The following is a 14,710-nucleotide window of genomic DNA, read 5'->3' as shown; positions in this document are numbered from 1 at the left end:
TAGTGGCTGGGAGTTAGAGAGCATTTTTGTTTCATATTCACTATGAAGAAAGTTGGACTGGATGGCAAGTTACATAATTTCTGACTTTTCTTTTGTGCCAGATAATGCTCAGATGGAGGATTATCCTGGAAACTATCTATTTCCTTGTATGCTAAAAAATCTTAGATTTCCTAAATTGCACTGTAAAGTGCACTGAGTCAAGACCAGTTAGAAACTACATTTGAAGTACCCAGGAGGCAAGGTGTGGTCTAACAGTTATTCTTGTTTTATGATGGAGAATGTGTTTTTCAGCCTTTACAAAGGTTAGATAAAATATGCATAGAGTACATTTAGATAGCATAAAATGTGAGTGCAGAACTGTATCTGTCCCAAGGTACTAATACTTTTTTGCAAATATTAAATTGCTCTGAATCCACATGAGGTTCTGAAGTGCTAATACTTGTGTGGGGAATATTCCCCAGGCAGATACATCTATTTAAAATGCATACATTCATCCAACTGCCTAGCGTACATTTAAACACAAGAGTTAAGAGTGAAATAGCATCTTTGCCTGAATTAGAACACAATTCAGTGCATGTAAAGAACATGAAAAGTAAGTAGTAAATTACAGAGTTCAAAATTACTCCTTTGAATTCAAATGACAAAATTTTCAGCGTTATGTGACATCAAATTGTGGAAATACTCTGCAGAATTGCCATCTCCTGCCCTGATCCCCCAGTCAGGATGAATCTGATTCTTTTTGTTTAGTTGGATTTCATGTTTAGGGAAGAGGGACCTCTCATATGGGGTGGCCGTTTCCTCAAGCCCCCAGCCACAGCAACTTACAGGGGACAGAGACAAGTCAGAAGATCACGGATTTGGGGCTGTTGTTTACCTTTCAGCAAGGAAAGGAGAGCAGTGCACCATTTTGCTGCCTTACAACCACAGATACTGCATTCCTGCAAAACCCAGGGATCTGCAGCCTTGCACGGCTCAAAGGCTCTGCGGGCTCTGCCGGAGGATTGCCTTTGTCTCAGCGCCTCTGCTCTGCTTCCCCCTCCGGCGGAGAAAGGGCACGCCTCGCTTCTAGCTCTCCAGATTAAATAATCTCGAGCCTTTTGTGCCTAATCAAACTAAAATAGCACTCTACTGACCGCACAGGGTCATTTGTTAAATGAGAATAGCTAGAAGAGAAGGTTCATTCAATTTTTAAGCTTTCCTTTTTGAGGCGGTGCGGGTGGTGCGGAGGGCTGGGGCGCCGGAGCAGAGGCTGGCGCTGCCTGCTGCGGGCAGGAGTCAAGTGCGCTCTGCAGGCAGGAGTCACACTGCACTCTGCAGGCAGGACTCACACTGCACTGTGCAGGCAGGAGTCACACTGCACTCTGCAGGCAGGACTCACACTGCACTGTGCAGGCAGGAGTCACACTGCCAGGATTTACACTGCACTGTGCCAGCAGGAGTCACACTGCACTCTGCAGGCAGGAGTCACACTGCACTCTGCAGGCAGGAGTCACACTGCACTCTACTAGCAGGAGTCACACTGCACTCTGCAGGCAGGAGTCACACTGCACTGTGCAGGCAGGAGTCACACTGCACTCTGCAGGCAGGATTCACGCTGCCAGGATTTACACTGCGCTCTGCAGGCAGGATTTACACTGCATTCTGCAGGCAGGAGTCACACTGCACTCTGCAGGCAGGAGTTAAAGTGCGCTCTGCCAGCTCTGTTACATTGCACTCTGCAGGCAGGATTTACACTGCACTCTGCCAGCTCTGTTACACTGCACTCTGCAGGCAGGATTTACACTGCACTCTGCCAGCTCTGTTACACTGCACTCTGCAGGCAGGATTTACACTGCCAGGATTTACACTGCGCTCTGCAGGCAGGAGTCACACTGCACTGTGCCCACAGGATTCACACTGCACTGTGCTGGCTCTGCCACACGCTGCTGCTGCAGCTGCAAACCAGCTTGTCTGCCACTGCTTGGTCTGGGACTTCATCAAACAGGAAAGGAGAGGGCCCTAAGGGAAGGCAAAATGCTGTCAGACCTTGAGCCCTATACATATGAACCAGTGTGGCCACGTCACACTGCCAGTGCCCTGGAATGTCGAATGTTCCCTGCTCCTACTGCCCAGCTCAGCTCACCCTCCGGCTCACTGAGGGGTGGGAGTCAGGAATGCCCCCAGGAAGGAGCATCCTGCTGTGTCCTTTACACACCAGCCCATGTAGCTGGGAATATAACACAGTCAATCACAGCTGAATAAAACCAACTGATACATTTAATAAGTCTTCACGGTAAACAAAGAAAAAAAAAAAGCCCAACTCTGTTGCTAAACAAGTATTAGCAATCAAGAAGTTTAAAATGCTACAATTGTTAATTACAAAGATATTCACTAAAACAGAAAATATTTTTCAGCTATTTCATAAGGCAATGGCCACCCTCATCTTGACTACCACTGATACAGAAATCTTTTCTTTTACTATGTGCCTATCCATAGTTAAATTATGTGAGATAAAAAATACATTTTAAACAAACCCGCATATTCCCAGACAGGTGTGATTTATTTGAACTACCAGGAGCTTTCCCTCCAAGGATTCCTCACAGTCTCCTCCTAATAACCCATCAGATGTTAGTTGAAAGATGGGATGAACCACTACCCCAGTGCATATCACTTCTGCAATCATTATGAGATCTGCAAAGAGTAGAATTAAACTCAAAACTCCTTTTCTTTACTGCTCAAGGGAGATCTTGAGCTCAAACTCAGATTTGAAGACATTTAAAAGGAGCAAAAAAGAGGCACTATATGATCATGATAGCACTGAATGCACACAGAGAATGTGGTAATTGAGAAGGTTGCATCATAAAAAATATGAGACAGAGAAATTAAAACTATCTGGTTACTGTATGGGCTTATGGTTCTGGAGAACAGCAAATAGTGGGGGATGAAATTGTGCCCAGTTTCTACTTTAAGACAACAAGGTGACGGTAAGGTTTTGGTGCCCCAGGAATGTTTCCACTGGGCTCAGGGAATACTCATAGGAATAAATACACACTTGCATCAGAAGGAAAAAGTTCGCTCCCCGGGCTTCGCTGAAGTGCTAGAAAGGTAGCCAAGAAATTCCAAGGCAATTCTGAGCGGCTGTGGATAAGATTACATTCAGCTCAGCACTTTAGTATGAACAGCTGAGAAGAGCACAGAATTGGATAGGAAGAAACTCCTGATGGCTCCACCTCCCAGAGAAATTATTCATAAAATACAAAATGGAAGTGCACAAAGATATTAATGGAAGATACAGAATTAATTGGTGCATTTGTAAAAAAGCATTAATAACCTATATATTTTAATTATTATCTATATATCTATTTCTTTCAATACAAGATATGCTTAATTATGTGCTAAGAAAATGTTCTTCCATTTCCTGCATGTCCATCTTCTGTGTTTTTAGGACAGAAAGTACAGGTGATGATCAAGTTTTGAAATAAAATGGATTAGCAATTTAAAAAAAAAATCTAATTAGAAATTTTAATTTAATAAGCTCTATAAATCATAACCATCCCCAAGTATTATTTTAAATGTGGAAGGGCAGCCAGGAATCTAGGTGGCAAAAAGACCACACTGCCAGACAGATTGAAAAAGAAATGGAGTAAGAGTTTGTGAAGATGGCAGCTTGGCTGAATGTGAGGGAGTCTGCATGAGTACATACAGGTCTGGGACTAGCAGACACGGGCTGGGGAAACCTGAGTGGGTGCCAATAAATGACTCTGTGGTATGTCAGACCTTGCCTAAAATATGGCTGGGTCTGAACACTCCCAAAGCTGGTTGTGCCTACATGACTGATAACCAGCAGAGTAAAGATAAAAACCACCAAGGGCATGGAAGCCCTTATTACCCTTCAGCCTCGTGGTTACAGGCGCTCAGAAAGCAGCATCAGCACTGATTCTCATTTCTTCTAAAAGCTATTTGCTCCCAAAATGTCCCAAGGGGACCCACTACTACATAACTGGCATCTGGAGTCACCAAGCAGCCCTCAGGAGTGCCAACCAAGGGAAATAAACAGTCACAGCCACTCTCCATCAGGAAGTGACCAAAGTTTCATCTCCTGACTGGCACTCACTCATATCCAGACAAAGGGGAGAGGTTTCCATTTCCCTGCTAAAAGGGAGAAGAGTGCAAAAGGACAAGCTGGTTTTATATTTTAACCTCCTGTTATTATTTTCAAAAGTAATCTTGGTAGGAAGAAACTGGTATGAACAGATTCCATGGGTACAGAGAGCAGTTAGCAAGCATGGCCTGGGGGTAGAGGACTGAGTGCCTTTGAAGCACCTTAGGAAGCAACAACCTGGTGATTCTTGCTGCCAGGTTCTGTACAGGGATGTGTGTCTCACATCCTGAGCTGTGAAAATGTTGAGAGTTGGGCTGGACTTGGCTGCAGGATGACAAAGGCAAGTAGTCTTTCCCAAAGACAGAAGAAATGATGCACTTATTTTCTGTACTAATGCCACAAGGCTGTGCTCAGGGCTGCTTCCACTGCTGACAGATGGAGACAGGATAGAAGATTAAATGTTTGGCCAGCCAAGTGTTAGCCACAAATATTCCAGCTGCTTCAGCACAGCTGATGCTCATGCTTTGGAGAAATTAAAAGAAGGGGTTTCTGTCTCTGCTCTAGATATTAATTTTCTATTTAAATATTGTAGAAATTTCTTCATTTTTATTTGGGTTTTTATATTTTTTTAAAAAGCATACACCAAGTCACATGTAACATTTCAATTGTTTCAGAAAGCATGGGATTAGTTTATGGGAAGCTGTTATACACAAGCATGTTCTATATCATAAAGTTAACATTTTGAAAAAATAAAATTCATTTCATTGGAACCTTTAAAAAAAGTGATTTACACTTCCTAACTTTGTGGATGTTAAAAAAAAGGGAGGTGAAAAATTAAGCAGGACCTAGCATATAGTAAAACAAATACAGCTGTGTATCCCTGCCCTGCCCAAGTATAATTTTGTTTACCTAAAAGAGCTTCATCATGACAAGAACATATAATTTTCCACTTCAAATGCTGAGAAGATATAATTCTAATAAAAAAGGAGCTATCATTTTTTCAGCTACTCACCTCTTCTTTTTATATCTCGTAGATTGCTGAAGTTAATGAATAAAAATATCTAATTTATGATTTAATGTTCATAATCTAATATTCAGGTACTCAGTCAACCTTCTCCAGCCTAAAAGTGGGTGCCAACAGAAAAGTGTGCTGAATTTAACAATTCTCTTACAGCCTTTGTGTGAATTTTAGCTTTTATTTTATATAAAATACTTTGTATAGAGTATAAAAAATCTGGTTTATTACCCAGAAAGATTTACCTGTTTATATGTAACACATGTACTCCAAATTTGCTTTCAATTCTGTATTTTGTTGGATCACTTGCAGGAGAAATCAATTCCTCATTTTTGTACCTGACAATCAAGAAAAAAATAAAGCTCATAAATATCAGCAACTATTTCTTAATCTGTAGATCTTTGGATCAACATATCATTTACTGTCATCTGAACTCTCTCTGCTTGCACAGAGTATTTTTCAGTATGTATGGATAGATACATATTGGGCCATGAAGGTAAAGCAGGACCATCATAGCAGCAAGAAAATGGAAAGAGAACATGTTCACTCAATCTACAAGACGAGAAAAAGAAGTAAAGAGAAGATGGCATGGGGTTGAACCTTCAAATCCACTAACCCTGGCACAAGATGGGAAGGAAACTTTATTTTCTACCACAGTAAAACACTTCAGCACAAAAAACAGGGGAGCAGCAGCAGAATCATGCCTCATGTTAGGTCTTTACAGTGCAGTCTGAGGCTTTCATATTTATAGGACAGCACCTGTCCTGAGAGGAGGGCAGCTGAAAGGACCTTTATGTCCCACTCAATGACCACAGATACGCCCGTGACAACAGCGGTGCTGTACACATTTACCCGGGCTTAGAAAGCAGCCTGTGAGTTCTGTGTGTTTTGCCACTTGCTACTTTGTGGTCAGGAAACTCAATGGCCAGAAAGACTGGAATGCCTTCCACTGTCTGCCTTCTGAAGTGCTTGAGTTTGTTTCTCACATTGCATGGGGCCACTCAGCAAGTTTTCCTCCCACTCCTTCCACTGCAGTATCAACTGCTACAATCCAGCACATCTAGGAGGATTATAAAGGGGATTTAACAAAGCCATTATATACATGACACTTATCAGTTATGGCATAACTTTCAAATGAAAAAAGCTTAACAACATTTTTAGAGGGCTAGGGAAGGCCAGTCCCTTACCATTGTACGACAGGCGTTGGAAATCCTTGTACAGTAAAGCAAAGGCTCACAGACATCTTTTCCCAGATGGTGTGAGACCTCAGGCGCACTAGAATTTCAGGGGCTCGACTTATTCTTTCTTCAATGATATGTCTTTCCAGAGCCATATTTTCTTCTACCTATTAAACATGGGAAAAGGAAAGAAGTATCTGGCACACCAGACTCAAATAGAGTAGGAGAGCCAACCTTAAATTCACAAAAAGATGTTTAATCATTACTCATATTTGAAGCACAGGCCTAAATTTCAGTACATCTTGTAAATATTTTTGCATGGGGCAAAAAGATTCAGCAGGTACCATTCTTTGCACAGCAAGTCTATCCAGATGTTCTCGAGCACGGTGCCTGGCAGTGTGAATCTCCTTTTCCAAAGCAGACAACTCACTGGCAAAACGGATTCTTTTCTCATCACTTACATGAGACTTTTGCTCATGACTCCTGTGGGACAAGAAAAAAAATCAGGCAATCACTGTGAAGGTTTAAGTTTGTCACTCATACACACCAGGGCACCAAGAGCTGTGAAGCCATATCAGTAGGATGTAAAATTTAGGTTAAGAATAATTCTTAGCATCTATCTGCATATCCTGAGTATGCAAAATCATGTGAATTTCTTCATATTCTTTCCCTCTGTGCCTGTGGAGCCATATCTCTGAGTCTTGAATTCTGCTATGGTCACATTGACATGATTTCCCACAGCCCTCTGGTAATCAAGATCAAGAACCTGTCTAGCCTCCTTCTGGCCCCTGATCTTCCTTCCCATGGGCACAAGACAGAGGAGTAAAGGCAAGTTCTGTGCCTATTCACAACCTTTTAAAAGTTGTGCCTAGCTTACATAGTACCCTTAGCTTTAGAAGCTTTAGAACCTGGGAGATCTTGTATCATCTGACCTCACCTGAAAGATACAGACCAAGGAGTTCACAAGGATTTGATGAACAGCTGCATGCAAAAATAGCTGTCCCTTGGCAAGGATGAGCAGGAAGTATTGTAGAAACTACCAGGAAAAGTATAAAGTTTGGAAAAAATTATGAGTTGTTACCTGAAAACCTAATTCCACAGATTTTTCAGAATTCCTAAAAATAGCCCAACTCATAAAAGTTTTTAAGAGGAGCTAGCTCAGTTTCCTTTGTTCATGCTGATTCAGTAAACACGCTGATTCTCTTTTCTCTCCCAGGACAAAAGAAGGTAGTGAATATCAGATATTTCTAACATGTCTGTCAATATAGCCAACATATGGCAAGACTCTGAAAGCATAACCCAAATAAGAAAACTTCAACAAAATTCAGTGAATCAAGATATTATTTGTCTGATACTTAAAAAAATTATTTGTACCTACCATTTCAATGTACTTTAAATACCAGCCATGTCTTGCCATTTTTTAATACTGCTGAATTTTAAAACAGTTTTTAAAACCTAAATTAAAGTATACAAAATAATTTGATTTTCTTAGAGATTTCTGTTCTAAGATTATATATTTCAAGCCAATGATTTGCACAACATATTTTCTACAAACACGGCAGAATTCCTTCTCATAACATAAATCCTTCATGTCTTTGGTGCAGTAACTGTAGAGCAAAGCAGAGCAGAAACAGTGAAATTCACTAAGGCGGATGCTGTCATCAGCATGGTTACTCTGGGACATCTTATCAAGGCAGTGACTGAGACATGACAGTAAACCCTTTTGATATTCAGGAACTATTTTAAAGCATTTAAATTGATCCAAATTAGAAATTTAGGAATAGTAGAGTAGCTCTGTTCAAAATGAGTTCTGGGTACCAGGTGGATTCTAATTTATTTTTGGTTTAAAGCTGTTTTCAAGGGTCAGAGTGGGGACCAGGGGAACAACTCTGGGTTGAAATATGAGACTGAAAGTGACACTCAGTCATTTAGTGTTCCAGCCAAAATAGATTAGTGAAGAACAGTGACAGAGAAGCCTCCAGTCTTGTCAACTCTGAAAAGAGCCCTGGCAAAAGAGTTGGGACCAGAGCCACTACACAGCTCAGAGTGGACCAGGAGAGCTTTACCTTTTCCTGGATTCCTGCATTGCTTCATGCGCCAAGGTTCGTGCCCTCCTGGCACAGAGTCTGCATGTGGTTTTGCCCAAGCCAGATGATTCATAATAAGCAGCCTGCCTGGAAGCAGCCCTTCAAATATAAAAGACATTGTTATAACCCAGCAATTCAGGTAAAACATGAACTCACAAATGTCAAAGAAATTACTTTGAGCTCAATGAGCTGTACACCATGACCGAGCACTGTTCAGCAAGAAACCTTTGCATTCTCACTGACTGCACTAAGTGGTGATTGTGACTTGTCCTTCCAGGGCTTAAGGCCCATCATCTGTCACTGGGGTCATTAGGCATTTTTATTTCATTCTCTTAAATTTATATTTATTTCAGTCTTCAATCATTCAGGTGTGATGATAGCATTTCAGTGAACCCCAGACTGTCTAATACACAAATCATAAAGATTCCCCATAGCATTGTCTGTTTCAAAGTGTTCCTGCTTTTCTATATTTCACAGATCTTTCTGCAACTTTCCTCTTTCATAAGGGAAACTGGACCAGCTAGACAATTAGGTAGGCATGTTAATTATTAAGTAGGGAAGACGGTGATTCTGAAGCAACCACGATGCAAAGTTTCAGGCTTTTAGATGCAAAGAATTTGTATTTTCTGGTTAAAACTCTGAGATTTCAAATGAGAAACATTAAGCTTTCATTTAAGTTTAAAAAGGAAATTGAATCACAAAACCTATAATTAGTTATAGCCAACTTCAGGAGAAGGAATATCATCATGTCATACAGAAGAATGGGTAAAAAGTTGTTTCTATGACTTACAATAAATTTCACACCAATTTTTCTTTAGTCAGAGTTTCAATTTTAGCCTACAAGGAAGAATTTTAAATTTAGTGGCACCAAACAGGAGAGATCCTAAGCTAAAAGGCCTGTGTAGGTATCTTGCAAGGTTGCTAGAAAGTTTAGTTAGGCTGGTGGGAGACTACAGACGAGGAGCATGCCAGTGGAAGGAAGTGGAAAACTATCATTCTGTATAAATCACATATTTTGGGGTGGAGGAGAAAGGTGAGTATCTTGATTCTAAGAACTGACTACCCACAACAGAGACCTGCTTATGCTCAAATACACAGCACTTACTTTCTTGCTGCATATTCCTCAAGTACATATCTTGTCTGAATGTTGCGATAGGACTGATCAAAGTGCTTGTGCCTCCTCTGGTAAAATGGCACTGCTACTGAAGACATACTTCCTCTGTGACAGCCAGTAATTCCTGCAGAGAGTAAAGTTAGCCATATATTTAGCCATGCACACATTTAGTCATATATTTCAGACTCTTAGATTTGATATAATTTGATATGTAGACATGAGTGTGAATATGTCCGAATGTATAAAATTGCAGCAGTTTGTGACAAATAGAGCCATCAGTCACACACGTGGGTACCTCAGGCTGTGTCTTATCAGTCGTGCAGTGTGAGCTACGGAATCACAGATGATAGCATAAAAGATGTTTCACCAGATCATTTTTCTCCTTCTTTGCAGAGGTCATTTAACGCCTCCAGAGAAATTTCCAGGGATGGAAACTTGACAGTCTTTTGGCCATTGTTAGACATTTCAGCTCTCTGCTCTTCAAACCTTTCACTTTTTCCACTTTGGCAATTTATGCTCGCTATGTTTTCTTCAATTCACCATGACAACAAATAGACAGTATTCGCTCACTTTTGTAGCAGCCTGTTGAAGATTTTCTTTACTTTTCTTTCCTGCTCTCTTGTTAAACACAACAAGCTGGGTCATGCAATCTTCCCTCGTGGGTTATTTTTTCTGGACTATAAATCATTCTGGTTTCCTTCTTGTGGACTTTCTCCAAAGTATGGCATAGTTTTTAATCAATATTTGGGTAGAAGGTTCTAAGAAACATTCAGGGTGCCCTAGAAGCAGTGTGGGGGACAAGAGCACGTTTCCCACTGAGTTAAGAGTTAGGCAGATTACCAGCCACATTATTAAAAGAACATGGAGATGCCCACATTCCTTTTTCCTCATTAGAAATATGATGACAACTTCTTGCAAATGTGGGGAATGTCACAAGCCATGTTGTGAGTAGGTGCCAGCTTGTGTAACTGCAGTCTCGGTGGGGTTTGGGGTTCTCTACTCCTGGGCCATTTGCCCCAAACAGCGGTGAGGGATCCCACCTGAACAGCCAAAACCTCCCCCACAAGGCACCCACACTTCAGTGACAACAGAAGCAAGCTCCCAGCATAAGTCTATAGAGCAGATGAAGATTTAGTCAGGTAAATTACTGCAGTAACATCCAATACCCTACTAAAAGCTGAAGGGACTGTCCCTGTTGTGCTCCCTGCAGGGTGCAGGCTGCCAGCTCCATGCCAGCACCCAGAGCACAGGCACAGCCTGGGATCCACCTCAGGGCACCCATGGCAAGTGAAACAACACCAGCACACCCAGGGAACACATTAGGAGTTTGTCAGGGTCCTGAGGACAGCAATGAACCTGACTGTCCCAGCCCAGCCTCCTCCAGAGTTCCTCCTACCCTGCCCACAGTGCAGGACCCTATGTCAGTCCCCAGGGCCATCAGATTCTGCCCCAGAAATGACACAGCAGAACCAGTCTCCAGCTCCCCACAGCCTCGTCCTGCCTGGATGTAGACCATGCAAGGAGAACCTGCCTCAAAACCACACCAAAAGTCCAAATTTGTAACAAAAAAAAAAGCCACAAAAATAAGCAGCATCATGATGTATATCAAATGAAAGCTCAAAGGGATTTGAAAAGAAATCTTATAAACTCATTTGGATAAAACATTTAAAAAGTTAAAATGACAGCTAATATATACCATATTTCCAGCATATAGTATTTATCAAAAAAAGGAAATGCTAGTCATTGGTTAAGAATAAAAAACTGTAACTGTGTCTGATTGTTACTTGCAGATAGTCAAAAGCAGAGCTAGGTGCTCCCAAATTATGATATTCTCATATCAGCTACTTTTACTTTTCCAAGAAAAATTAAGGTGCAAACAGTAGGTATACTTAATAGAAGTCACATCTTATTTTAAAATGTTGAGAGATGTAAAGATATTTTTGCAATTTATCACCTCATAGCTGCAGCTTCTGCATAACTTACAGTTACCTTTTTAGTTCTTTTTCAAGATATGAGAATGACCAGTCACAGGTTCAGTAATGAGAGCTTTAGGCAAAGCACAAGATGCTGCAAAACAAAATTAAACAGGTTTACAACATTACTATGGGGCATTAAATAAATATATTGCCACATTTATTGAGAAATATGAAAGTTAGCGTGACCCAAGTTAGCTGGGCACCTCACAGGGATGCTGGCTCAGTAAGATGACCTCATACAATGCTGAGCTGACAAGGACCCCTCAAGGACCTATTAACCCATGAGGTGACAAAATGTTTTGGTTACATGAGCAGAGTTGCACAGACCCATGAGCAGCCTTGGCTTCTCCTGGTTTTGGTACCTGTACATCATGTGACTCTACATCTGCAGACATTGAACAATGGTTTTCTTCCTGCTATCTAACTGTGTGACTATTGTGTATATGACACAGGATTTCCACATTAGTCCTTATGTTAACTGGACAATTAATGGCAGAATTTTCCCTTTTTTTCTATTTTTAATTAGCCTTTTTGCCTGAATGAAGGTGCAAAAGTCAAAGACAGATTAAGCTCACTCCACTGTTAAGCGCTTCTCATGTTCACATGTGGCCAAGTTAAATAATTCTGTGAACTTATCAACATGCAATGTAAATGTAGCTACCTATAGAATTCACACTGAGATCCACTTTATAAGGATTGCCCATTTATCTGGATAGATCAGTCTAAGTTATTTTCATTTTTGAGAGAGAAGAAAACACCATTGTCATTTACAGTCCAGCCTTTTTCACTAAATGTAAAACTTACATTTTAATTAGTGTATTTTCTTCTATTTGTCAGCACCCAGGACTCCTCAAATTTTCATTCATATATTTTTCACATTTACCCAAACACCTTTAGTATAGAAACAAGGGTAGCCATCCACTCACCTCCTTCATACAAGTAATTAACAGAGCTTTTTAGCAGCCAGACTCACTTTGCCTTCTGTTAACACAGAGGGGAGCTGCCTGGCAACAATTCCAAATGTAATAATAATCATCAGTTAATTACAACAACATTTTCAGAGTATGTATTTAATACTTAATAGTGCTGCAAAGACAAGTATCAGAAGAGCAAAATCAAAGTCCACTGTCAAAATAGCATATAGAGTATTGACCTCCTGATAAAAGAAGTTTATACTGTATTCCTAGGACTGTTGACTGTTTTACCAGTTTTCCACTGATACACATTTATATGAGATTTTTTGAAATATATTCTAATATTTAGACAATCTATCACTAAGACAGTTAGAGAACATGATGTGCTGATGACAGCTTAACCCCAGTGAATTTATTGATTTAGATGAACCAAGATTTTATTAATGACAGTGTCTGGAGACCTAGTTATATTGTCAAGTGAATTGGTAGAACTGACTCAAAAGTGAGATGAAGGAAATGGTCTGGCAGAGAAATTGGGGGGAAAAATCCCAGTGGAAAATAAGGAGCCCAATAACAACAACAACACCAAAAAAAAACCGCATAAGTCTAGAGAAAGACAAATTAATTATCTAAATGATTATAACAAATTAAAAAGCAAATCTAAAGTCTTATTTACCAAGTTCTACTGAAAGAATATTGGAGGTATTGCGGAAATACATGGCCTGTGTGCCATAAACAATCCTTGAATTAAATCCACGCACATCCTATTAATGACCCTTGGATTTCAAGAAAAAAACCTAGATTTCCAGGAAAAAGATGATCCTAAAGCATTTGGTGTCTCATCTGACCTTTACATTGTTAGTGCAATATAGCATCATTGTAATCCTTTCTTTTTATTATTATTATTATTATTATTATTATTCCTATTTGTTTCTGTGACTGTAAATGCTGGGGACATCAAAAGGAATTAAAGTGCACTAATCTATGTGCTGTATAAACCACTCAGAAAGTTATTAAACGCAAAGAAAAATATTACCTCAGCCAAAATGTCCTTAAGGATTAATGACATCAACCACAGGTAAATTAGACTATTCAAGTCAGTTTACAAAAACATACATTTCTTCATGCTTTGTAGCATATATATAACAATTTTTACTTGATCATGAGTAAAAGGCCAAGCTCCCAGGTCAGGATGTGCATAGTTTTGTGACACAGTAATACTGATCTGAATAGAAAGCCATAATCTAGGACCACGTGACCAGGGGCCACATTCTTGAGCAGAGAAGCCAAGGGTCTGATATAAACATTGTTAGTCTCATAAGTGAGTTAATTTAAGATTTAAAGGACAAGCAGTAAATTGTAGCATGATCATTTACATTGCCTCAGAGAGCAGGCACACCACCAACTAAATTGATGGATGGCTTGACAAATGCCATGGCAAGAAGAACACGGCTGCACTCCCCATGGATAGGTGACTTGCACTCCCTCCCAGGTTCAGAAGGCTCCTGTCATGAGCAATGCACTGTACAGCATGTATTTTCTCAGCCTGACCTGCCAGTGCTACACCATGCAACATGCACTTCTGTGCTCAGCTCTCTTCCTGGCCATCTGCAGAAGTGCCAAAGGTTATCCACGAGTTCTTGCCTGTCCTCACATAGACAGAAATTTCTTTGTCCATTTGCACTGATTAGAGGGCTTGTCCTGTTTTTCCCATAACTTAGACATTTCTTTCTCTACCTGTTTCTTGTTCTGCTAGCTGTTCTCCACATTGCTCAAAGTAAAATGTTTTCAGGAAGCTGCCAACTTATACTTTTATGGTGCATAAAAGCCCTTGATATGTAACTGATAAAATATATTTAAATCCATATCACCTACATACCATAATGAAAGCTAGGAAAAAAAACCCACCTTCTATTAATTGCTCCTAATTGCCAGAATAAAAAAATTACCTTATTGCCTCAAAAAATATGCAGTCCTTTCCAGATGGTTATATCAATGCTGTAGAGATTGCAGACTTAGTAACATATTATCATTTTCTCCTATAAACTGACTTTGGTGGAAATCTTGTAAAACCATTATGAGTCATTATGCAGCTCTAGACACTGCAGTCTAAACAGAATGGTATGTAGAGGATCTGGGTAAGTCTTCTTCATTTTTATAAGAAACTAATTTGATAAAAAACTGATTTGACAAAATTTTTAATATGTCTCTACAGTCTTTTTTCTCTGCACACATGTGTATATTTAGATCTTCCACAGAAAATTATGTTTTGTGATTGAAAAACCTACTCAAATATACTGTCATTTTAAAATGTTTCAGGTCTTCTGTTGAAGATCTTGTTCAAA

The 14,710-nt window shown here is 40.1% G+C and overlaps 1 protein-coding gene across 2 annotated transcripts in view; it reads right to left on the bottom strand.

Moving 5' to 3' along the window:
- Window positions 1–14,710, bottom strand: part of MYOM2 (myomesin 2) — a 76,050-nt gene that overhangs the window by 59,407 nt on the left and 1,933 nt on the right. For both annotated transcript variants that reach the window (XM_084202411.1, XM_084202412.1), the window contains exons 2-7: window positions 11,465–11,542; window positions 9,467–9,599; window positions 8,341–8,460; window positions 6,619–6,757; window positions 6,284–6,441; window positions 5,342–5,434 (exon numbers count right to left, since the gene is read on the bottom strand). In XM_084202411.1, the coding sequence (XP_084058537.1) occupies window positions 5,342–5,434; window positions 6,284–6,441; window positions 6,619–6,757; window positions 8,341–8,460; window positions 9,467–9,573 (617 nt within the window). In that variant the 5' untranslated portion in view covers window positions 9,574–9,599; window positions 11,465–11,542. The remainder of the gene's footprint in view (window positions 1–5,341; window positions 5,435–6,283; window positions 6,442–6,618; window positions 6,758–8,340; window positions 8,461–9,466; window positions 9,600–11,464; window positions 11,543–14,710) is intronic.

This window comes from Fringilla coelebs (assembly GCF_963513975.1).
Source record: "Fringilla coelebs genome assembly, chromosome: 3".
Taxonomy (NCBI): domain Eukaryota; kingdom Metazoa; phylum Chordata; class Aves; order Passeriformes; family Fringillidae; genus Fringilla; species Fringilla coelebs.
This window is presented reverse-complemented; position numbering and strand designations above follow the sequence as displayed.